The sequence below is a fragment of the Podarcis tiliguerta genome (assembly GCF_965153285.1).
Source record: "Podarcis tiliguerta genome assembly, chromosome: 10".
NCBI lineage: Eukaryota > Metazoa > Chordata > Lepidosauria > Squamata > Lacertidae > Podarcis > Podarcis tiliguerta.
Window position 1 is genome coordinate 46,720,379 of NC_139543.1, and position 26,540 is coordinate 46,746,918.

Here is a 26,540-nt window from a genome sequence, read left to right on the forward strand (position 1 = left end):
GACCAAAGCCCCAATGTCTCAATCAATCAGCCCAGTAGCTCTCCCAAAAGGCCAATATAAAATGACAAGACACGTACAACCCACCCCTATTCTGGGGCAGGCAGCTAGAACACAGGAACCACCAACTCCCTACTTGACCTTTTAGAGCCAGATTCTGCCTGGGTGGTTCTGATTCTGCCTGGGCGGTTCTGTCCTGAAAAGACAAAGTTCAAAAGAACCATACAGCAAGCTCAGTAGACCGAAAACATAGATGGACTTACTCTGGACAAGCACCACCACCCCATTGTATTGCCTCTCACCAGATGAATTTTATCCTTCATCTTATTATTCCAAATGAGTGTTTTCATTACATCCTGCAAAACTCAATTACCCGGAAGGCCATGGAATGACCAGTGAGACAGGAATCCACATCCACAAGACTTTCCTGATATATAAGTGGCAGCTATGCAGGTTAGTTTAAGAAAAGGTCGCTCCTTTCCATGATTCTCCTTGACCCAGATCATTGAGCAATGAATATAAGCATCCAATCCCTGCTCCATGCGATGCAAATGCAAGGACTTGCTATCTGTTCAGGCAAATGAGCTACAGTCTCAAGTCATGTTAGATTTTTACTCCAGGAGTGAGAAAATGAGATCCTCCATCAGCCTATCAGCCATTTTCCTTCCTTGGACAGGAAGCTGGAGGTATTTTTGAGTTTCTTTGCAGGAAGGACTTCATGGAAGCCAAATTTTTTTTCCTTGAGGTTGAAACATTAGCAAGATGGAGGCCGGAGAGCTCATTTCTTGCTGGCGATCTTTTTCTTACGAGCAGCGACCAGATCGTAGAAGGGGTCTCGTGTGATGCTGGTTCTGGAATAAAAAAGGGAGGGGTGGAAATGGGAGATATTCAAGGCTTGGCCACCAGCAAAGTGTTGATCACCTTCACAGGAACCAGGAGGACATTATTAATTTATTTAGAAAATAATTTGTAGCACTAAATATTTTTTAGAAAGGGGGGGATCCTCTAAGCAGCTTATAAGATATTGCAGATACACAGTTAAAAATCGTGAATACATCATAAAAACCTTTCAGTTAAGAACAATGCTATTGGCAGGACAATAAACAGGACAAGGCTCCTAGGCATCTGCTATGGGGAAATAGTCAAATGAGGCCACGAGAAATTCATAAGAAGGTAAGATGTCTCATATTGAGTCAGACCACTGGTCCATCTAGCTCAGTATTGTCTACACTGACTGGCAGCAGCTCTCCAGGGCTTCAGGCAGGGAACATTCCCAGCTCTGCCTGGAGATGCTGGGGATTGAACCTGGGACCTTCTATGTGTGAAGCTGATGCTCTCCCTATGAGCTATGGCCCAGCCCCTGTCTTCCATGTTCAGAGTGGGGGTGATATGCCACTGAATACCAGTTCCTGGGAAGGCACAAGATGGAAGGGCAGTTGCCTTCAGGCCCTGCTTAGGGGCTTCCTAGAGGCATCTGGTTGGCCACTGTAGGAAGTAGGATGCTGTTCATAGGAGAATCAAAGCCACCTGGTGATTAGCACAAAACTTTAAGGGACAAAGCAGAAGGAAAGGCAGGATGTTGTGGCTGATAGAATGGAGCAAAGGGCTCACTCCTTCCCAGGCCTAGTAAAGATATCAGTACGGAAAGTGGGCTACTTGGTTTTTAACCAATGTACCTATGCTGCATTGGCCTTTAAAACCCCCCAAGGTATGGTACCAGGCTAATTCAGTATGTGTCTATGTCCTCTACACCTGTCTGGTCTTGCCACCTTTTATAACTAAAAACTGGCAGTCTCGTTATTTTGTTTTTAAAAGATCCTGAACCAAACTGTGAATGAGGTGGATCACACATGCGTGTTCCTCGCTTGGTGACTGGAGCACTGAAAGATGAATCAGCATCATAGATCAAATGGCACATTTGCATCAGTTCAAAACACTGTGCTTTGCAGTGGAGCCAGTCCACACATTCTGCCATGAATTACTCAGAGCTAACGGGCGATTAGAAATCAAATGAGGCCATGTAGGTGCACAGATTTGTGAGGGTTTGTGGGTGCATCACCCTTCAGGACCACACTGGGCTCTCGATTGTCACACTGGTGGGGAACTATGATGTGCCTTATCCCCAAGTATTTCTTCCCTCCAATTTCCCCTCCTGTTCTCATAGCACCACCATGCTGCCACATCACCCAGACAGCCTTTTTTCTCACCGTATTGCGTCAATCCATAGGTCACGCTCCTCCGCCGAGGGTGCAGAGATCTTGTAAGACTGGTGTTTGCCTTCAACCACCTTCCCGTCTCCGTCCATCTTGCAGGCTTTGATTTTCTGCCCCTTGCTGTTTGTATTAAAGAGCTCAAAGCAATTCTAAGGACAGAAAATGGAAGGGAATCAAGAGACTGGAAATCAACAAAGCTACAAGATCCAACATGCGGCAAGCCTCTGTTTCTGCTGTGCTTTAGGTCAAAGCTGCAAAGGCATCCCCCTTCAGATTTTCACATATACAATCATGCTGAAATTCTATGTGATCTCGTGGCAACGACACTGCGCTGTGGAGGACTTGGGATTTGTTTCCTTTTTCTGAGAAGGACTGGCTGCTTGACCTTGGGGAAAGACTTCGCATTGCATTCCTCGACTGTGTACTTAGACTGAAATTTATCTAGAGAGGGAAGGCTTTGCAACAGAGAATGCCATTTTATTTACTCGTTTTATTGACTTGCAGGATTTGAACTTTGTCAATTCTGGCATGAGCTGACCCGATCCATCTCTCCTGGGCAAATTTGTGGATCAGAACATAGCCACCCATCTGATCTGTCCATATCAAAATCTTTTTTCTTCTTCAAGGCGAGAAAAAATACATGCACAAATGCATATACTCACATGCATATTCAAAGGCATACTGTATGTGAGGCTGCCATTGGGTCTGGTTAGGATGCCCTAGCTGGTGCAGAATGAGGCATCTAGACTGCTGATGGGGGCATCTTGCTGAAAATGTATGATGCCATTAATAAAGCACCTTCACTGGCTGTGCATCTATTACCAAACCAGGTCAAAGGTCTGTGTATTAATTTACAAAGCCAAGAACAACTTAGGCCCGTGGTACTTTAGGAACTGCCTGAACCCTTATATTCCAGCTCGATCACTGAGATCATCTGCAGGAGCATTGCTAGTCTTTCTCCAGGTCCATGCAGCTCATTTGACAACAACAAAAAATAGCCTTTAGTGCCATTGGCCCAGTACTGCGGAATACTCTGCCAAGAGAGATTCCACCAGGGCTTTCCGTCTCAACTTTTGAAAGTCTGCAGGCTATTAAGAATATGTCTTTCCACAAGAGTTCGCTGTTTTCTGATTTTAACCTTTTTGTATGGTTTTCCCTGTATGGTTGTATATACTATTATTGTACTATTATTTTTTCAACAAATAGTGGTATGTAACATTTTTTTTGTATACATAATGTATTTCTGAGAGAAAATGCAAACTTTGATTTGGAGTGATCCAAGCCAGTGTGACAAAAACCACGAGTGTGAAGCAAGCACAGGCAAGAAATGAAGCCCACTTCTCATCAGGGATGAGAGGAGCTGCAGGGCAGCATCTGGAGAGCTACCAAGGCTGGCTTAATGTGTAATGTGCAGCTTTGTCTCTTTTTTAAAAAAAAGAATAGTTACAGGTAGGTGGGGCGTGAAAAAGACCCCATTGCATCTTGGGAAATGAAGGTATAAATTTTGTCTTTCTGCGTGCCTTGATACCAATACCCCCTTGCATCCATAATCTTTGCTGCCAAGGAGTGTGGTGGAGTCTCCTTCTTTGGAGGTCTTTAAGCAGAGGCTTGACAACCATATGTCAGGAGTGCTCTGATGGTGTTTCCTGCTTGGCAGGGGGTTGGACTCGATGGCCCTTGTGGTCTCTTCCAACTCTATGATTCCATGATTCTATGATTCTATGATTCCTTCAAAGAATTTCATTTGTCAAACATTTTGTAACAAAAGAGCTACAAATAACTTGAGTACAACAAGTCCCCTTTCTGACTTCATAAAAGAAAAAGCGGGGATGTAGATGGACGTTGTTACACATTAGAGAAGCGGTTCCCAAAGTGTGGTCTGTAGACCATCAGTGGTCCATGAGCTTCCTTCAGGTGGCCTAGGGAAGTAACTCTGCAAAGAGGCACAGCTACAAGAGCAGCGTGTGTTTGTGTGAAGAACTGTGAGTGCGGTGGCTGCTCCGTCATTCTTAGAACTCAATGGCTCTCCTGGAAGGTGAGTGGGGCAGACTGGAAGTTGATAGGATGGGGGGAAAGCTCTGCCTTCCTCAGCGGAATAAAGTCATGGCTGGTGGCAAGACAAGGGGAGGTCTCGAGAAAGGGAAAGAAGTATTAAAATATTAATACCGATTTTTAATTCTATGTTTATTGCTTCTTTGAGCTCTTGTTGTGTTTCATTAAAATTCCATTAAAATACTTCAGCATCTATCATATTACAATTTCCAAGCAACATGTGGGAGAATAATTAAGCCAAGACCCTCGGCAATTTTCAAGTGGTCCAGGGCAGGAAAAAGCTTGGGAACCATTGCATTAGAACACAGCAACATAGGAAGCTTATATCAAGCCAGACCACTGACCCATCTACTCAGCACTGCCCACACTGGTTGAGGGTGGTACTCCAGGTTTTCAGACAGGAATCCCAAGCTCTACTTTGAGATGCACAGAAATGAATCTGGGACCTTCTGCATGAAAAGCAGCTGCTCTACCACTACAGTCCTTTGTGGGGCACTTAGATGGACCCTTATAGCAGTTGCTCCTGGACAGCCCAATCCTGTGCATTTTTACTTGTGAGTACTATAAGGATTATTACACATAATAAGATTACATTCGGCAGCCTTAGTGTCAGCTTTCTAATGAAAAGCAACTCATGGGCCAGGAATCCCTTTGCGCTCATAGGCAGCTGCCCACTTGAAGGGCATTTTGATTCCTGTATCCTTGGGCAAGGACCCCCAACCCAGGCTGCTCTGTGTCCCAAAGAGATGCAGAAAGTTGGGTGATTTGGCAGCAGCTTTGTAGAACTGCCTAACTGCTTTTGCCTTCTATGGTGTTTTTCCTGATGTGGCACCATGTCGTTTTTGTAAGATCCTGTTAGAAGAATTCTAACTCCACCTCCCATCTCTCAAGTGCACTCCTAGTTAAGCTATCAAGTAATCTGCTGAATGGATGCACTCCAATCTCAGGGAGAAGCTATCGGCAGAAATCGTCTGTTTTGATCTGGCACCCGTTTCCCCCTCCTCAGTGTAACTTTCAGATGAGATCTCCTTGACAGACACCCCTAAGGGGTGGGCTCCCTCAAGATCTTGATTAGCCGAGACACCAGTAACAAAGCGCTGCTACTCAATGTTCTCTTTAAAGACAGGTGTATTGCTCCCACTGCTATCCATCTCGGAAGGTACTGACATGCAAAAGTAATTGGAGGGTTTCAGGTGCCTCTTTCAATGTACCATGATGCTCCAAAATGAGCTTTTGAGAACCCCAAGAGAAGCTCACCTTCCCTCTTGGTGCATTTTCATACATGTTTAGCATTCTACAAAATGCACCTGGTTTCCCCCGGTAATTTGTGGAGGAAACAAATGGTGTGTAGAAGCAGATGCTATAGGGAGGGGTTTTTGCTGGTCAAGTTCTTAAGGATATCCCAGTCCACTTCTCTGAAATTTTCACGTTCTTTATTTGAAAAAACCTAATCTGGCTGTGATGGGCCAGGACTCAACTTCCCCTACTGAACAGCAGCCTGAAGGGAGAGAAGGTGAAGTGGCTCCACCTGCAGCTGGTCAGCCTTCAAGGACACAGAGGAGAACCAGCCAGCTTCAGCCTTCTTAAACAGGACTTTGGGCAGCAGTCAGATGCTGGAAACAATGTCTGTGGTTCCCAGCCCTACCTTGCTGCTTCCATTTGGACCCTTCACTCCATGACTGCTTGCATTCTGTGACCTCTGGATTATCTGACAATTTGGATTGCTGTTCACCTGACCCTCAGAATGGACAGGACTTCGCATGTGGATTTGGCTTTGAGGCAAGTGTATCAGTCTCACCTCCTATATGAATCCACCCAGCTCTGCACCCTGTTGCTTGGCAATGGGACTTGGGGCGGAGCTATGACACTGGTGCCCTCCAGGTGTTTTGGACTGCAACTTCTATAGTCCCTGATGATTGGTCATGCTGGCTGGGGCTGATAGGAGCTGTAGTCCGAAATGTATAGAGGGCACCAGGTTGGGGAAGGCTGCCCTAGTCCTTTATGGAGTGGGTTGGGAGGGAAGAGAATTAAACCAGTTACTCAGCAAGCAGTAAGTTGTCTCCCACTTTATAGTGTTCTGAATGCCAACGCACATGTATGATTGAAAAGCACATGGTCCTTAATTCATTTTTTTAAAAAAGACCCCCACAAAGTTTTAGAGATGAAAATTATTTACAATACATGCTGACTCAGGAGTAAATCCCACTGTGTTTAATGAGTCTTACTCTTGGCTAAGTTGGTACAGGCTTGCTGCATAACATACGTATTGGGTGAGTTGGATTTTGGTGTTCCATGGAAATTTACGATGGATATTTTGATGTAAGCAAAGGTGGAGGCGGAGGAGAAGAAGAGGGAAGCTAGACTACCAAATCTAATTCTATCCACTACCTTGTCATTGGGAATTCCAAGAACTATCATCAACAAGGCTGTTGTTTTTGAACTTCAAAGGTATTGGAACTTGGGTGTGGATGAAGGTGAAGCCAGAGCAGAGGCTGGGGGAATCTAGTGCATCACAGGAGAGTCAGATGGAGCCTGGTTGGTCATGCAGTGAAGCTTGGCTGAACCTTTGTTTTGAAGGCTTTACAGACACCAGTTAATAGTAACATATTTTCACTGGGTCTTGCTATTGAAGTATCATTATGTGCCCAATATGGTATCATTCACGTACAAGACAGAGAGGTCAGCAAACCTGGAGGAACCCCAAAGTCTGTAGAACTACAAAGTAAATATAGGGGGGGAAATCCTCAGTGGGGGAAAGAATCAGCTCACTGAGGACTGAGCAATGCTCAGTTAGCATGGCAGGTTGAGTGACAGTTGAAGTAGAAAAGCAAATGGAAAATCTGGGAGAGGGGACCATTTGATGTCTGGAGCCCTAAACAAGAGCTATCCACATGAAACACAAGAGAAGAGTTGGAAATCTAATATTCGTGGTGTACATGTAGGATGTATATGTATATAAGGTATGTATTATATGTAATGTATGTAATGTAATGTATTGGATGGTTTTATGTTTACTTTTTGTTATCTGAAGTATAATGAAGATTTTTTTTTAAAGAGCTATCCACATGACATTTTATTGCGGACTCTGCTTGGACCATCTAGTTTACAACCAAAGAACCAGAAGTAGAGGCCTTGTTGACCTGGAGTTTCATGCTACAGCAAATCTACTGAACTGGGGAAGAAAAACTATTTGTTGTGTCTAAGGAAAGGATGATAACCACTGATCACAGTTAGTAGCAGTGACTTACTCGTTTCTTTTGGTCATCTACTTTTCGAACAGATAGATTTTCCAGTGGAATAATCCCCAGCGGCTCCTTGTCCTGGAAAAAAATCAGAGATGAGTTACCTTCCCAATGTGCAGGCAGTACCTAGGAAGTTAGTGCTAGCAGCTGCCCGCTGACCCTGGGCTGGAGAACAAGGTTGGCATTATGACCTAGGAGACCAGGGTTTGAATCCCTACTCAGCCATGAAGCCCACTGGGTGACCTTGGGCCAGTCACTCACCATCAGCCTAACCTGCCTCACAAGGTTGTTGTGAGGATTAAATTGGGAGAACCAGGTATACTACCTTGAAGACCGAGGTGGTATATAATTGTAATAGATAAAAGAGCACCCTGTTCTATGTATGTTTTTATCACCATATTTCTATCTCCCTATTCATACAAGAAGCTCAGTTTGTCATACACGGTTCCCTCTCTATCTTTTGTCTCCTCACAGCAACCCTGTGAGGCAGGTTGGACTGAGACACAGTGACTGGTCCAGGTTCATTCACAGCTGTGTTATTTGAACCCTGATCTCCCAGGTCCCGGACCAGTACTCTAACCCCTGCACCACACTAGAATGTCCCTCACATTCTCTGAGGATACATCTTTCAGATAAGGTTTGTGGGGTTTTTTTAATGGAAGGGACACAACTCTTACCGTGGTGTATTCAAAATAGTACAGGCAGTTATCTGTCAGAATGAACCAACGGCGCTTCCAAGTCTTCACTCTGCCTCCTAGTGCAAAAGGAATTAAAAATATGTCAGTCCACAAACACACACAGTGCATGCTTAAGACTGGATTAATCTTTAAGCTATGCTTGCTATAGCTTGAGTTGGTTTAGAATTATCTTAAACATCTTGAAGGTGCCAGGCCACAGAGAGGTTAGGCCGGCCTCAACTAGAGCCAGAGCTTTTTTTGGCTGCCGCTCCAACCTGGTGGAACGCTCTGTCACAAGAGACTAGGGCCCTGCAGGACTTGACATCTTTCCGCAGGGCCTGCAAGACAGAGCTGTTCCACCAGGCCTTTGGTCAGGGCGCAGCCTGACTCCCTCCTTTGGCAATCTTTACAAAACTTTAGTTTATGGTTGCCATCAATTTTGATTTTAATTAATTTTTATAATGTTTTTATAATGTTGCACTATTTTAGTGTTGTTAGCTGCCCTGAGCCCGGCTTCGGCTGGGGAGGGCGGGATATAAATAATTTTTTTAATTATTAATTATTATTATTATTATTATTATTATTATTATTATTATTATTTATTATTATTATTATTCCCTCCAAATAAACCCCGGGATATTAATTTACCCCTCAGAGAGCAACAATTTTCAGCAAACTACAATTCCCAGGATTCTTTATGGGGGGGGGGAGAGGAAATGTGTTTTTGATGCATGGCATGTATGCAGCCTTTGTGTCGCTGGAATGGATCCTTGCACCCACACCTGTGCTCTGAGCATCTTCTGAAAATGCCATTTCCCCAGCAACACAGGTACCGTCTCCTTCCTGGCCCAAGAATCCAGGCCAAGAACCAAGCCGGATAAGGGCAGAGGAGATCATTTATTTCATCCAGGCTCAAGACAGCCTGCGCATTGAAAGAAGGGAATCTCTAGGGAATATAGAGCAGAACTGAACGCCAGGGGTCACTGTCACCCCACCACAACGCAAAGATGCCTGGCTGGCAGCTTGCTGCAGTCCTGAGCTCATGAGGAAAGGCTTTGCTGGTTTTCCTTGTGAGAGATTGAGGGGGGTGGGGAGGGATAACTTGGGGTGGAGGGCCGGCAGCGAGATTTTCAGCAAAATACAAACACGTTACCTAGTTTAAGGAGCCAGCCTTCCTGGCTGGGGTTGAAGAAAGTATGGGTGAGGTCGTTCCCATCGTCCTCTGGGATGGAGAATGGTTCGTTCTTGATGCTGTCAAACAAACTCTGCCTCAGGAAAAGGAGAAAGAAGAAAATCCTGAAGGGGAATGCCATGCATCTCACTACAGGGACACAGGAGGCTGGTGTCTTCTAAGATTGTGTGGTATTAGTAATGGTGATTCAGCGCAGCAGTTGTCCAGCATCATGGGCAGAGATCGTTCTCACCACCTGATCCTTCAAACTGAGCACTGAGGAGCCTTTTAGCTGAGCTATGGTTCCTCCCTCAACCCTTTCCCTTTCCTCCTGCCCACCTGTGTGTTTAATCACTTATTTCCTCCCACAGGGAGATATCCTGTGTGGGTCATACTCAGAGTAGACCCTCTGAAACCAATGAAGTCTCCATCTGACTTAGTAAAATACTGGCCAAAGTGTTTTCCTTTTTGTTTTTCTATAACGGGGATAGTGCCAATTTTTCCACACAAAAGTTAATAGGCCATGAATGAAATAAGGAAAGAAAGCGTTCATATGCACACAAGCAACGCAGGGACACTAACTGATAAGGTGTGATTAAGAGAGACCAAGGGGCAATTAAGAGGCTATTCACCAGGAATCCTGTGCTCAATAGGAATCAAGAGGTGAAACTGCCAGCAAGATGCTTTTAATTAAAGGCACAGGAGCCCCAAAGAGCACATGGGTCAGGATGGCACTACAAATGCATTTCCAATTTAAAAACGGCCACAAATCTGGTCTGAAAAATAGACTGTAGGTCAACCTATAATTAATGACTGGCATGGAATGATTTGTTAAACATGCAAAAAGTGAGAGGGCAAAGGATGACACTTTCAGAGAAAAGGACCAGTGTAGAAGCAACCCAGATTTCAGCAGTTTCCACAGTATCCAACGCTTCCTACCTCAAACCCATTTCCTCCTCTCATCACTCTTCTCTCCCTTTCAAGCATAATGAACTTGATTCTTGGTCTCCAAATAGAATCAAAAACATCCCTTTTATTTCCATAAGCTATTCTATACTCAGCAAGTGGGTTTCCTTGATATGGTTTCTTTCTTTATTTTCAAAATTGGAGGAACATAAAGTCCCAGTTTTGCACATCTGACTCATTCACAAGGGGATTTTCTCATTTCTTGTCCAGTAAAATAGTGACATTGGGACTACTGGAACATGCTGTCACACATTATGTAATGTCACTGCAACTTCCTCCAAACTGCCAGCAGCAGGAAATCCAATCTTTTCCTATGAAGGGCACTTCAGTGGTTGCTATATAAAATCAGAGTTGCCCCCTGAGTGGTGTTTCAGAATAATTTTTGATAGGTAGGCTATGTTGAAATTGGAAGAAATTGCAAAATTCCTGCAGAAATTGTCCAGGGCTGTGTAGCATTAGTTAATAAAGGACACTGTGAGAAGCCTCCCCTGACTGTCTGAGCCACACTTTGACAAAAAGCGAATCCTGCTTAGAATATGGTCTCTCCTGCCCTGTAGTCATACACCTCCAATGTTTCCAATGGTAAGGACATTGTGTGTGTGTGTGTGTGTGTGTGTGTGTGTGTGTGTGTATAAGTGTGTGTGTGTGTGTGTGTGTGTGTAAGTATTTAAGAGCAGCATTTTCTGGTAAACCTCCCAAGTCTTCAAAAGTCAAACATAGATTTAAAAAAGGACACTAATCTCAGTGAAATGTAAGAAAGTTTTAGAGAGCTGGGTGCAGGCAGGCAGGCAGGCAGGCAGGGGTATGTGGGTGCATGCACACACACACACACACACACAAACCACACAAATCCTGCAACAAAATTTGTGGTATATCCTGACCCTTAGAAAAGCACTCCTGTTTAGGACCCAAGGCTTACAGTGCTTTTCTTTTTCTATAATTTTTATAATTTTCTTTTTAATTTCATAATAATAATAATAATAATAATAATAATAATAATAATAATTTATTTTTACCCCGCCCATCTGGCTGAGTTTCCCCAGCCACTCTGGGCGGCTTCCAATTGAGTGTTAAAATATTTAAAATATTTAAAATAAATATTAAAAACAAATATTAAAAACTTCCCTAAACAGGGCTGCCTTCAGATGTCTTTTAAAGATAAGATAGCTACTTATTTCCTTGACATCCGAAGGGAGGGCATTCCACAGGGCAGGCGCCACTACCGAGAAGGCCCTCTGTCTGGTTCCCTGTAACCTCACTTCTTGCAATGAGGGAACCACCAGAAGTAATAACAATAAACAAATAAGAATAAAAATGAGCACCCCACCCCCAATACCATTCCACTGTAACTATCCAACCTCCCAAAAATTCAACAGCTCTTATGATGGTTTGACCCCTTTCCATTTTAACAGTACAAATTATACAAACACCTTCCTCAAAATCATTTCTCCAGCATATTCCTCATCTTACCTTACTAGCACATGTTAATTTATCATTAATAGCTATACCCCGCACCTCTTTATACCATTCTTCCATTTTATATTCACCTTGCCCCTTCCTAGCGCTTATAGTGCTTTTCAAGCCTTCTTGAGGGGAGAGAAGTTTTAGGAGGGAGCAACATGTTTTCCTGTCCTCCCCCCCCCAAAAAAAACCCCTTTATCTGTTGTGCTGTCCAGCACTATAGAGCTTAGATTTGGGGCTAGCAGCTAGCCCCGACTCTTTTTAAAACAAGGATAATGTTATACAAACAAATATACCACGTTTTCTTATCTCATTTGTATATCACAAAAATAGCATAATAAATGTGGGGGGAAATTTACAACATATGTTTCATTATTAGTGCTCAATGTACATGAGATTAACCCCACCCAATGGACTAGAATGTGACATAATCTCCCTTTAAATCCATATCAATGAAAAGGAAAGAACTCACTATGAAACTCACTTACAGATGGTACCTAACACCACGGAAATACGCCCAGGAACCTCACCAAAATGCTGGAGAGGATGCACCTCCACAGGCACATCCCTCCACATGTGGTGGGAATGCCCCAAAATCCAACTCTTCTGGACAGCAATCATGCAAGAAATATGCAAAATAACTAAACAAGTATTAGATGTCACCCCAGAACTGGCCCTACTAAACATCTTCCAAGATAATAACACCCATTCACATCATAAAGCGCTCATAACCCACCTACTCTCATAGAATCATAGAATCATAGAATCATAGCGTTGGAAGAGACCACAAGGGTCATCGAGTCCAACCCCCTGCCAAGCAGGAAACACCATCAGAGCACTCCTGACATATGGTTGTCAAGCCTCTGCTTAAAGATCTCCAAAGAAGGAGACTCCACCACACTCCTTGGCAGCAAATTCCACTGTCGAACAGCTCTTACTGTCTCAGCAGCCAGAAACATCATAGCTAGCCCTGACCCTGAATATTTTATAGGTATATAGTGGGTGGGAGAGTGGGTGCAATTTGGAGAGTGGGAAAGGAGAAACGTGTTCTTTGTCCTCTCTTTTTTCCTGCAGCCTTGCTTTGTAGTGAAGGGAGGAGCGTGTAACCTCTTGGCCCACAATTCTCCCACAAACCCTGATTCTCCCTCCATCATACACTTGCTATATGTTATTAGAAACTTGAGCAGTCCAACCCTTCCTTCTCCCCTGCTCCAGTTTCCTTCCCCTTCCTCCTCGGTTGATGTGTTGGCATGCTGTATGCATTGGAAGGTCACAGGTCCTTGTCATGCTATTTTTGATATTTCCCTTTTCTCTTAAATTTTGATACATCTTCAAACCTAGGGAATCCCCCAGCTTTGCACCATCGCCACCTCATTTTGGGGATGGTCCATTCCTGTTTCAAACTGGCAGGCACTGGGTCACCCAAATTTCTTATTAGATCAATGGCTATATATAGTCGTTCGACATAGCATTCTACTAAGGCAAAGGGTATATAGGTAATAGTTAACACATATTATGTGCCTGTGAAAATAATCACATGCAATCAGATAAATAACTCCCATCAACATTTCCCTGGGAGAATGGGCTGAGTCAGTGTCAGTACTGCAGAAAACCTGAGCTCATTAAGAGCTTCACTAAGTAGAGGAAGCTAATATTTCTAGTGGAGAGGGAAGAATGATTCATGATGTCCTCTGAAGCTTTGGAAGAAATTGCCACACCTGGGAAATTGATGGGCTATCGACTGCGAATTAGTATTGCTCCCTTTCTGTACAGGTCTATTAATTGTCTGCTAGAGAGCTCATTATTACGAGGTGCTTTGAGAACCGCCTGCTGTAGAGTGGAGTCTGGCACAGGAGGAGGAGTATGATAGACACACAATTATTTTGGAGTCTCTGATGAGTTTTCAAACTGCATGTGTTGGCATTTGGGGCATGTCCTCTGGCATAATCCCTTTCTCCTCTCATGGGGGAGGGCGTCATTTGTACATGCCTAAGCAAACGTATGGATTTTGGACTACTACAGGCACATATTATGTTTGACTTGCTCTATAAGTTGTATACATTTTTAAAAAGTGAGCTCAGCTCCCCTGATGCTTTCTTTCCATACATTCGTGGACCACCTTTGGATCCATTGGCTTATAGGTTCAGAGCGTCTCCCTTTTCTGGTTAGATACCATTCAGAAATCCAACAGGTGAAGCTCCTCTTCACTTCATAGCCATGCTGGGAAAGCCATACCTGTAGGATTTCTGAACAATCCACAATGGTCTTCAATGCAGAAATCCTGTAGGAAAAAACTGTGTGTGTGTGGAATAGAGGACAACTCTAGGTATACATATTTTTTTCTGCTATAATTTTTCACCCAGAATCATAACTAGTTTGTCCAAGATTTTTATTCCACCTTTCTTATTTGGATTTCCCACAGTTCAGTTTATTCATCTATTTTATAAAATTTATACATTGCTTGTTGTAAGAAAGTGGTTTATAACAAGGCAGTTCCTGTCTACGCTTCCTCCTTTGCTTCCCACTGCAATGCATCTTTCAGTCTCAAAGAAATATGGCCCTTTCCAGAACGGACAGAGGCTAATTTGACTGCTGGTGTCATTAGGTCAGTGCCAAATATCTACTGCCTGGCCTCACTTACAATACCATTAGTGAGAGAACCCAACTTCTGAGAAGAGAGAAGCGAAACCACTGAAGTCATTGTTCCTGAGGATTTCTGGGTAATATGACCAGAACTAGATGGCATAGGTGAATATGTGGGCTCTTCAACCATTCCTGAAGATTTCTCTTTCCACTTCCAACTAGCAGGAAAAGCAGAGCGAAGCGCAAAGCTCTCTTACCCGCAGAAGTGGTTCCTGAAGGTCCCCTCCATCATTGATGCCTCTGTTCATGGACACAAACCTCTCAAAGGGAGGTTTGTCTTTGACATTGGGGTTGTGCAGGCTGGTGTTCAGCATTATGATGGAAAAAGAGAGGATATAGCAGGTGTCTGCCAAAGAAAGGAAACAAGCAAGTGAGTGGTGTGCCTAAAGCCTACGATTTCTAGGAAGCTTGAAGAATAGGCATTGTGGCAAGCTTCAAAGACAATCTTTAGTTTGGGTAGATGCAGTTGAATACGACAGACTTGCTTCCCAAGCTCAGCGTTCATATTCAGTTGTGGTTATCTATGATTATCCTGAAATAGGAAGCAGTGATAGCAGTGTCAATCAGATTCATGGGGGATAAGGCTATCGGTGATTTCCCACAGGCAATTGGTTGGCCTCTGTGAGAGCAGAATGATGGACTAGATGGGCTACAGGCCAGCTCTTACATTTGTATGTACACATAGTAGTAAGAAAAAGAACACATTTATGGAAATTTGAGTCTTGCAAAAACTGGAGAGGAGGGGTAAGAATTTTTTTCCCCAAATTCTCCAGGAAGAAATCCATACTGGCCTTTATTTAGCTTTACAAGGTAACCAAGGATTTTTAATTTTTCCTTGATTTCCCTTTTTCTTTTAAAGTCCCATGCTTCTCACAGCAGCACAGGTCTCTCTCCACAGCTTCCTGCCTGGCCCACTTCCTGGAATGTCTTCAGAGACATTGTCTTGTGTTGCATCACTGCAAAGGGACTGTGGTTCTACTGAGAAGTGACGTAAGGCTCTCTCCACGCCTTCCGACTAGCTTCAGTCCTTGGCAAAACCAAGTAGCCCCTCCCCAAATCTCTATAGAACTTTCTCTCACTCTTCCCCAAGAAAGCACCAGAAAAGTGCACCTTATTTATATGGCCGGAAGGGTACTTTTTTTAGGAAACTCCAGCGGGATTTCAGCCCATCCTTAATAGAAATACCCACAGCTGGAGCATGGGAGTAGCTGAAGGAAGCAGAAAGATGGCCAGCTGTGGGGGGACTGGGGTGCTAGCTTGTGGTGGCATGGGGTCAGTGTGTGGTTTGGCAGAGGGGTTAAGAAAGACAAAATTTCAGGGGAGAGCAAAAAAAATAAAAAATTGGGAAGAAGAGGTCAACCAGAGCAGCCCGGTGGTTACTAGGGCTACCCTTTGATTCATTTTGACAAAATCCTGCATAAATGTTTCCCGGCATCAGGCGTAGCCAATGAGGCACCCTTCTGATGTTATGGACTATAAGTCCCATCAGCCTCAGCCAGCATGGCCAGTGGGGAGGCATGGTGGGATTTGGAGCCCATCATCTGGAAGGCACCACATTGGCAACTTCCATCTCACAGCCTTCCTCTCAGCTACCTGTTGACTGGAAAACTCCTGGGTTGCACTGACAATACCGGCTGGCAAAGGCCTCCATCATACGGTCAATCTTCTGTGCCTCCCCAGGCAACCGAAAGCTCCACAGGAACTGTCTGGGAATGAGAAACCAAACCATCAGAGTCTGCTAATTGGCATAAGGATGGGAGAGTTTTCCACTGAAACTGGTATCAATCCTGGAAATCTTGAATTCTCTTAACACATGGCTGGAGGTTACTGAATTGAAGAAAGTATTAATATTCATTCCATTTGATCCTATTTGTTTAGACTACATATCTTCCTACAAAAAGCTGAAACTCTTGAGGACCAGTTTACTAGAAGCCAACATGGAGTCTCTTTGTGGAATTTTAATGACAGATTATCTCATGTGATGCTGTACATGGGTAATTCATGCGTTCTTCACATCCAAGGAAAGTGCATTTGACCACTACTTGCCACACAGCATGAATTACTTAAATGTGGAATCATCTTTTGTGCTGGAGCAGGATCTATGCAACTTGTTCTATGTCTCTTTGTATGTATCATCTTATTCAAATTCCACTTAACGAATCACTCAAAATTCATCCTTAATGACTATTTTCTTGAAAAGTTCTTGCTTTGGTTTTTAGGTGACAGCAATGAGTATACAATAAGCTGATTGGCTGATTTTGGAGCAGGAAATTCATCATGTGTTCAGCAGCTCTATTTCAATATTGCATCAGTTCCTCCTCCTCACTGCTCCCTTCTCAGGAATTATCTCAAAGCAACTCTGCTCCAAGATGTCTTCTCCACAAGCAAGACCCACCTAATGTTGACAAATAAGCATTTGGAGAAAACGTCAAAGTGCAAAAGGGAAGCTATCTCCTCCAACAAATTGTCACCAAGAGCAGATTCTCAGTCAGCTAGATAATCAGGTATTAGGGATCTGGGGAAACAGTAGATTTTCCAGTACCAGTTTTAGCTCATGTGATGTGAGATGAAGTCACTACCAGTTGGTTCAAAGAGCAACAGGAACCAGAATGTATAACTGTAGCTTCAACAAAGCCCTATTGGGGTGTTCTGCATGAATTCGTAATAACAATCACATGGGGAGGAGAGGGAATTCCCTGCCAAACCACGAGCCTCTGGTTCATGATCTTCTTCTTTGTTTCAGCTCTCCATGAGTTAAAGGGTGGCTGCATTAATTGAAAACCCGGACTTTCCAGGTTCAACTATTCTGGCTCAGCAGCACCCGGATTTCTTTTATCCAAAAGGGTGTCCATCATGAAGTGTCAAGAAGCAGACACAGCACCTGTCCTCAAATCAGCATAGGATACGGCAGGCAGGAATGAGTGAAAATGTCCATTTCAGCTTCTCTCAGTCAATCGTTTTTCCAATCTTAAGTTTAGTTCTCCACATCTAAACATCAGTTTGCAGGCTGTTGCTTCTTTGTTTAAAAGTTTCCTCATGAAAATTCACCAGCATCTTAGGGCAAATTGTTCTGAATAGACACATTTTTGTATTAAATTTCCCCCATAAAATGCATTTTTGTACATTGTTTTCACTCATATATGCAACCACATGTGCACTTTACTCGAGTATATGCAATTTTGTACATCATACTAAGCTGGAAAACAGCACTGCAAAAATCAGAGAAGTGCAGATCTTGAAGGAAGGTTGTGTTTCAGTATGCATGTTGTTTCAGAAATGGTGAATTAGGTAAGTTCACCTTTAAATTCAAATGGAATTGAATTTCTCCATCTGTAGGTGTTTAATGCTTTGTTTAGAGCATACCTTAATGCTTGTACAAGGTTGAGATTGGCAAACTGGTGGCATTCTACAAAGGCCTGCAGAATCTGGAGGTTCAGTGGATCCCTGGTGGAAGAAAAATAACAGTGTGAGATGGGGAGAAAGCAAAGAGGAAGGTTATTCACCCCTAACTTGTTTATTCAGCATGCATTCTGATTTGCTTTCACGAAGCCTATGAGGAGGTTAGACTATGCCCAGTCTTTACTGAGTATTTGTTCTGATTCGTTTGCAGAGTGGTTATACCACAATGGACATTCATCCTGATTTGTGGGGTGTTAAGACATTTTCTCATTAACAATTTGTTCATCCCACACTTTTCAAACATTTCCCCATCACTCAACTAACTGCAAAATATATATCGTGAATTTGTTGCACTGCCTCTGACAGTGGAAAGAGCACACAACCATCATGGCAAGCAGCTTGTTCCGAAGGCATATGGGACTCAAGAGAGAACTACTATCTTATAGTCCTTGGTAAAGGTAAAGGTAAAGGTCCCCTGGGTGGTTAAGTCCAGTCAAAGGTGACTGTGGGGTTGTGGCGCTCATCTCTCTTTCAGGCCAAGGGAGCCGGTGTTTGTCCACAGACAGCTTTCCTGATCATGTGGCCAGCAGGACTAAACCGCTTCTGGCACAATGGAACACCCTGACGGAAACCAGAGTGCACAGAAATGCTGTTTACCTTCCTGCCACAGTGGTACTTATTTATCTACTTGCACTGGCCTGCTTTCGAACTGCTAGGTTGGCAGGAGCTGGGACAGAGCAACAGGAGCTCACCCATTGTGCGGATTCGAATCGCCAATCTTCTGATCGGCAAGCCCAAGAGGCTCAGTGGTTTAGACCACAGCGCCACTTGGATACAGCGACAGCCTGGGAACTGTCGGTACACTTCTTTGTATTTCAGAATGGAAGAAAGGTGGATATAAATATAAGAAAAGAACATTTTTAAATAATGAAGTATTATGAAAATAATGAAATATTTGTCTACTTGAAATTGTTTTCCACCACTCATATTTATTTATTGCAGTGGGGGAAATGAGAGAAAATGGTTACATGGGGAAAAGAGAGAGAGAGAAAGAGTATTCACCTTTCTCCCAAGTAATCTCCAATGGCTGTCTTGTTGAGGCCTTCTCCTTTGTAAAGGAATTTGGCAATTTCTTCCACATTTGATGACAGTATTTTGTGTTCAATCAGATACTGGATGCCCTGTTTGTGAAAAGCAGACTTGATTATCATGAAGGAGTCAATAATAGCAATAATACACATTTATATACTGCTTATATGCAAAAATGTATACCTTACCTGCCTGGTACCAGCTCTCTAAAATTCTCTTTGCCCATGCAACATCCTTCTTGCACTTTCATTTTGTTAAATTCATTCAGCTGTTTCCAATTTGTCACTGGGTTTATACTCCTTGCACTGGATACTTTATTGGAATTAAATATAGGTGCTGTGCTTTATATATATATATTTATAGTGACTCTTATGTGATGAAGGAAGAATGGTAATTTGTTTTGGACATCATTCTCTAGTCAAATACTGTACAGTGGCGTAGCGTGGAGGGTGCAGGGGGGGCCGGGCGCACCGGGCACAACATCTGGGGGGGCGCACTCGCACTCGCAGCTCTCTGCCCCTACCTGGCTCACTCACTCTCTCTCACTGCAGTGCTGGCTGTGCGAATCTGATCCAAGCCACCGGGTCGCCGCCCACTGTGGAGGGGAGGGTGCCAGGCGTGCGGTGCGGTGCGGAGAGAGAGAGAGGGACTATCTGGGGGAGGGACAGTGCAGCGGGGGGGGGCGCAAATTACTTGCCTTGCCCCGGGTTAGGGGGCGCAAATTACTTGCCTTGCCCCGGGTGCTGACAACCCACGCTACGCCACTGATACTGTAAACAGGTTCTGCTGGTTTGTAGTTGCAGTGCTTCAAAACCTGCAATACCTATGTGATCAGCGATGCCAACAGGGCAAAAGAAAAGAGCCTCAACCCTAATCAACATTCCTTATGTGCCTCCAGAATAATTTCAACTGTATTTTAGTGCCACAGTTATCAGAAGCAGTTAACCCTAACATGGTAGCATAGAATATGCCCACTATTGGAATGGTTAACTTTGAAGTGCAGAAGCTCATCAATACAGCTCCCTAATCCATGGCCAAAAGTACAGTGGTACCTTGGGTTACAGATGCTTCAGGGTACAGACTCCGCTAACTCAGAAATAGCACCTCAGGTTAAGAACTTTGCTTCAGGATGAGAACAGAAATCGAGCCGCGGTGGCACAGCAGCAGTGGGAGGCCCCATTAACTAAAGTGGTACCTCAGGTTAAGAACAGTTTCAGGTTAAGAACAGACCTCCAGAACGAATTAAGTTCTTAACCCGAGGTACCACTATAGAGTCCAAAAACTGAAGGTTTTGTGTTAATCCATTACAGACACACAGAGCACAAAACCCAATTTATTACAATCAGCTGGCAGGCATATATTAGTATGCTGGCATGGTTCCCTAACTTCCTCAAAGCTAACAGGTCACAAACAACAGTCAAACTTGAAAGCCTCATTATTGCCTCATTCATTTTTAGGAGCAAGGAAGTCCCATTGTTTACTGTGGAGCTCTAGCAGTTAACATCGCTGCTTTCAAAGGACATGGGCTGCACTTCCTGACATTTCCCATCCACTACACCGCAGAGATGCCTTTCCCCACTAGTGTATCTGCTGCTCTGCTGAGGCTTGGCTACTGCTTAATTGTGGAGCTTCTGCAGCACTGACAGTAAGAGGGGAGTAATTAAGTTGGGAGTATTTTGAAAGAAACGGTTTGGCAGGAAGTGCAGTGAAGACTGGGTTCGGGCTGATAGACTGCACAGATGTAATTAGGCCAAAGAAAGAAGAGATAAGAGCAGACACAACTTCAATTCTCTTCAGTCCAGCCAGGGTGAGTTCTGGGCTTGGGCATCATCAACTTTCCTTGCAGGTCTCTCTCTTGCTGGGCTAAAGGTGGGTTTGTTGTAGAAAGATGGCGCAAGACCAAGAGCTGAAAGATCTCCCGGTTAAGAGGGCTGCAAATACTTTTATTGTTGCTTTTTTGTTTTCTTTCTAAAGTAGATGCTGCATGAACCACCCAGAGGAGCGAGACACTCCAGGTCTCTTTTTAATGTTCCCATCTTCTTTCTAAGGTGACATTTATTTATTTATTTATTTATTTATTTATTTAGGGTGCATTTCTAGCTCACCTTTTTCTCAAAAGAGCTCAAGGTGGTATACATGGCTCTACGTCTCCTCATTAATCCTCACAACAACCCTGTGAGGTAGTGAAAGGCCCAAGATCACCAGGGAGCTTAACGGCCAAGTGAGGATTTGAGCCCTGGTCTTCCTGGTCTGGCGCTCTAACCACTATGCTACACAGCCTCTCCATTTTTGGCTGTTGCAACATTGGTTGGGGTTGGACTAGAAGGGAGGTGATAGTGCTCTGGGAGTCCTTAGAACATTTTCATTCAATTCCAAAGAGAAGAACTGAGGATGGGTGTCATATATTCCCGGTGAAGAAGAATTCTTACAATAGTTCTGTTCTGCCTCTTGTTGCTGATTTTTCAGTCCTTCCTAATTGTCCCTCTTCATTCTGAATTTCCTGTTTGCATCTCTATTGAGCATTCATTCTGATTGGTTTGCGGGGAGGTCAGAGACCTCGTTGCATCAAACAAATGCCATTTGTCCCTGTGCGTTTTCCTGTCACTTTCCTTATCGCAAATGACATTTTGATTATTTTGGAAGTGGATTTATTGCACAAGAGCTCCAAATCGAGTTTAGCTACCCAATCTGATGTGTGACCAAATCCTGCTTGAATATAGTGACAGTCTGTTCCGTCTCTGCCTCCCGACACCAACAGCAAGCCTGCCTCTTGGGGAGAACTATGGGGTTTCAATGGATCATTGCCACACTCCAACCAACCTTGACTGGTGCTGCACTGAATACCCAGGTGGGAAAAGCTGGGCAAGGTCAGCAGTCCAGGTGTCTGAGATTTACACAGGATCAGCCACCTCACCCACCATCAAATTGTGGATGAGAGTTGTTTTATTGTGGACTGAGCTGGCATTAAGCAGGCCACAATGTGTAGACGACATGGAGCTAGCCGGAGCAATGGTCTGACTCAGTGAAAGGGACTTCCTTTGTTCTTAGAATCATAGAATCATAGAGTTGGAAGAGACCACAAGGGCCATCGAGTCCAACCCCCTGCCAAGCAGGAAACACCATCAGAGCACTCCTGACATATGGTTGTCAAGCCTCTGCTTAAAGACCTCCAAAGAAGGAGACTCCACCACACTCCTTGGCAGCAAATTCCACTGTTGAACAGCTCTTACTGTCAGGAAGTTCTTCCTAATGTTTAGGTGGAATCTTCTTTCTTGTAGTTTGGATCCATTGCTCCGTGTCCGCTTCTCTGGAGCAGCAGAAAACAACCTTTCTCCCTCTTGGACTCCACCTTTTCTGCTGTCAAGATTGTGACAGACTCCAAGTAGCCACACCATCTAAGAGCCATGATTGTGAGATGCCTTCTCTGTTGGTGTCATCTCCTATTGAAAACTGTCTGCGTTGCCTTCATTAACAATTTCTGAAATGGCACATATCTTTTAGCTTAACTGCTGGCCGTCTTTGGAGAAGTAAGGCTTAACTGAATATATATCCAAAAGGTTCTCCAAGCACTTGGACATTTGCTTATGTGATTAAGAATCACATGGCGGTGAAGGGTGGGGCTGCCTCCACTGAACTAAGAGCACTGTTGTGTCTCCACACATGGACCTGGATACTGTCTATCCAGATCACAGCAGCACCGTAGGTGCATACAACAACTGTTGTGCATACAACAAATGTGACTCCCTCCCCGCAAAATGTTTATAGGCAGTAGGAATTGAGGATGCGACGGCCCCACCTTCCTTCCAGGTGATTGTAAAGTCACGTGAGAGGACATCTGAATAGGATTTAGGAGCTGCACTGATGAGTCTTCTGCAGGCCTGTGCCTACTCTGTTCTTTAAAAACAAAAGCTTTGCAACCTTAGCGACTAGAAACTTGTTTCTTTTTAAACGAAAACTCCAGATCTTGAATTTTACATGGCATGTCTTGAATTTTACATGTAATAGTCCATCTTCACTTATACAGTACAAATACACATAGACCTGACCTGACCTTAGTAGGGTCCATGTTAAATTTCTTCCGTCCAACGCACATTTCTTTATCCCTCTGGACCAGCTTGCTGCAAAAACCAAGATGAGATCTGATTAAATATGGAACAGATTGAAGAAGAGCAGCCTATGACTTTTAGACTTTTCCTCCTGGCTGCTTGCTGGCTACCCAGCAAAATAATCCAAATCTCTCCTCAATTCTGGCTCGGTCAGGAGATGCTCAACCATTTTGCCACTGAACCCATTTATGGCTCACCTTCCTCCAGCCTGAGCCAGATCATGGGATCCTACATCATGGTGGGCATTTGTGTGTATGCTCTGGGAAGCAGCAACTTGAATGAGGGGAACCACCCATAGGGAAAGGGTTAGGCACCCTCCACTGTTTCTCTGCTCCCAGTTCTTTCCTCCTACAACAGCTTTTCATCCAAAGGTGTGGAGTGGGGGAGACCATCAGTTACTGTTACATGTTTTCACATGTGACATGTACTTTGGCCCATTCTGAACAATAATTAATACACATGACAGCATTGGCTACCCCCACCAACGTTACAATGTGTAGCTTTTCAGCAGGGCCAACATATTATAATGCACATTTGAATGGGCCATTCCTTTGAATGGACAGCTTCCCCATTCACCTAACAACAACAACTATTGTTATTTATGTGCCACCCATCTTACTGGGGACTCCACTGTAAGCTACACATGTTTTAAGTGTGTTTTAAGTGCAATATACAATGTGACACTAGATGGTGAAATTTCCTTATGGAAAATTCAATGTATTATTATTATTTTTAAAGCGCTTTTTAAAAAAGCATTTTCAGAACTTTTTTTATATGTGTGTAGATTCCATCTGAGTTGCCCCAGCCAGTCTTGACAGCTCCCAGCAAAAAATAGTAAAATAGTAAAAGCACAATACAACATCACACACTAAAAATATCCCTTCAGATGTCTTTTAAAATGTATTTCCCTTAAGATGGGCCATTCAAGAGACCATCCACTCAAGCCCTCGCACTTTACTGAGACTTGGAGTCATGGCATTTCAACCTCATTGACTTGGATGTAAATGAGCAGTAGCTAACATTGCAAGGGTCTGCTAACCATGTTCTGCTCTAAAGTGTTCTTCAACCCTGGGTTCCCAGATGTTGTTGGACTACAGTTCCCATAACCTTCAGCCACTTGGACTGATGATGTGAGGTGCAGTACAACAACATCTGGGGACCCAGGGTTGAAGACCATTGTTCTAAAGACTGGCATGTATATCTCTTTTATTGTTTGCCCCATGCAAGACAGCATAGTTATCTCACATCAGGCTTTCCAAGAATTTGCTATGAATATTAGGGATATATAGATTCATTTTAATGCATTTGCACTCCTTTTTTAGAATTCTTATGGTGGCATCTTGGGTGTTCCTGAACCTGGTTAGACATTTCCAGCGTAAATCATCTAGATTTTTGTATATACTGTACACATTCTTCTATGCCAACTTTCAAAATAGTATATGTTTAAAACATGGGATAGATTTATTCACACGGGATAGATTTATTCTTTAGTCTCATGCTTTTTGTTTATATTCTTAAACGCTTTTTGCTTTGTTTTAGTTGGCAATTTTTCTGGCAGTGCCACAACTACACTTATAGCACATTCTTAGACTCACAGGGACATATGGTGCTGATAACAGATTCAGAGGAAACCTAGCTGATCAGTTGCTAAAGATACTACGGTTGATATTTTCTGTTTATGATGTAACGGAGTAAAGATTATATGAAATGTTATTTCCGAGTGATACCCAGTTCAAAGCAGTTCAGGCTCATAGTCCAAAATGCAGTGGAAGTCAAAAGTAGGGGGCTCAACCCTGACTTAGAGGTTAGGCATCTTGTTTTGGAAATTAAAGAAAATCTGTTTATTGGGAGATGCTGGGAAATAAACATGGTTCACAGATCATTGCTGGGAATGTTGGTGAAATGAATACGCCATGGTTAAATAATGTTTAACTCGGTTCCTTTCTTTGTTACCTGCAACACATGAGCCCATCAATATTTTTTTTTCAAATATAGAGAAATTTGTACAGCAGATTAGGTTCTCTTTCAGAAGAACACAAAGAGAGAGCATCATACACCTGGTATTCAGAGAACATGGGTTAGTTATCAGCTAACCAGGAAATATAGGGTCTCCCATAAAGCTATAAACACTTAACTTGGTCGGGACCACCACTCCCATCATCCCTGATCATTGATCATTCTAACTAAGGCTTATGGGAGTTGGAGTCCTACATATCTAGAGAGCCAGAAGTTTCCCATCGCTCCTCCTTGTGAAGCATCCCTGGCTCCTCACCTTGTTTGTGTTTGCTGGAAACGATCTATCTCTTCAAACACTTCTGCAATCTCATCTTTTAGCCTCTATAAATGAGAGAAAAGAGAGAGAATGAGGGGAGGGGAGGGGTGAGAGAAGAAAGAACAGCACACAGAATAGTTATTCACTGCAGAAGTCTGACGTGTGAAAAGGAAGTAAAGACCAGTTACGCTTGGTTACTAAAATAGACTTGGGGCTTGTTCCAGTCACTTCGCTCCCGTCTGAAGGGAACCCATACCGCTGGTTTGTTTTTAAAGTCAGCTGTCCATCAAGTGGCTAAAACATTTAGTAGTTTCCCCAGAAATTGTTTGCTGTGGATTCAGTCCTAGTAACTGCTGTACAATCTTTATCCTTGAGGCAGCCATTAGGGGAAGGTTGCTGTGGTTATTCCCATTTTACAGATGAATAACATCTGCAGAGGGAGATTGAGACCACATTCACACCATACTTTTTAAGCACTTGTAGCTTCAGCCAAAGAATTCTAGGAGCTAGAGTTTGTTGTGGGTGCTGAGAGTTGTTCGGAGACCACCTATTCCCTTCACAGAGGTACAATTCCCAGAGCTCCCTGTAAGGAGATGACTGACGGTTAAACTATTTTTTTGTCCCTTTGGAGTAGCATTATATCTATGGGGTTTTGTCCTTCCAGACTACGGCTTATATTTTTTTATTCTTCATTTTCTTTCTTTTTGTTATGTTTGCACCCTTTTTTGGTAGCAAATCAATAAAAAATATAAAGCAAATCAAAAATATAATTGATTTGGTAGCAAATCAATAAAAAAATTTAAGATACATTGCGAGCCAGAGACTGAATAGAGATGGTTGGTCACAAGTCTTCTAGCAACAAGTCTGGGACTCTTTCCCTGGGGCTGCATCTATGATTATGATCATCATCATCATCATCATCAGATCCTGCAGGGCTCTGGTCTCATGAGGCAGAACGTTCCACCAGGCCGAAGCCAGAGTTGAAAAGGCCCTGGCTCTGGTTGAAGCCAATCTAACTTCCTTAGGGCCCGGGACCACTAGAGTGTTGCTATTTATGGACCTTGAGGCTCTCCATGGGGCATACCGGGAGAGGCGGTCCCATAGGTACAAGGGTCCTAGGCTGTGAAGGGCTTTAAAGCTCAAAAGCAGCACCTTAAATCTGACCCTGTACTCCACCTGGAGCCAGTGCAGTTTGAAAAGCACTGGGTGAATATGCTCCCATGGCAGAGACCCCATGAGGAGCCTCGCTGCA

At 43.6% G+C, this 26,540-nt stretch overlaps 1 protein-coding gene across 1 annotated transcript in view; it reads right to left on the reverse strand.

The window, feature by feature from the left end:
- Positions 1–303: 303 nt before the first annotated feature.
- CYTH4 (cytohesin 4) overlaps positions 304–26,540 on the reverse strand; it is a 38,967-nt gene continuing 12,730 nt past the window's right edge. Inside the window, exons 3-13 of the mRNA XM_083400830.1 lie at positions 25,289–25,353; positions 22,962–23,028; positions 18,884–19,002; positions 17,786–17,866; positions 16,016–16,128; positions 14,620–14,768; positions 9,335–9,446; positions 8,182–8,258; positions 7,511–7,582; positions 2,205–2,359; positions 304–848 (exon numbers count right to left, since the gene is read on the reverse strand). Of these exons, the coding sequence (XP_083256956.1) occupies positions 776–848; positions 2,205–2,359; positions 7,511–7,582; positions 8,182–8,258; positions 9,335–9,446; positions 14,620–14,768; positions 16,016–16,128; positions 17,786–17,866; positions 18,884–19,002; positions 22,962–23,028; positions 25,289–25,353 (1,083 nt within the window). The 3' untranslated portion in view covers positions 304–775. The remainder of the gene's footprint in view (positions 849–2,204; positions 2,360–7,510; positions 7,583–8,181; positions 8,259–9,334; positions 9,447–14,619; positions 14,769–16,015; positions 16,129–17,785; positions 17,867–18,883; positions 19,003–22,961; positions 23,029–25,288; positions 25,354–26,540) is intronic.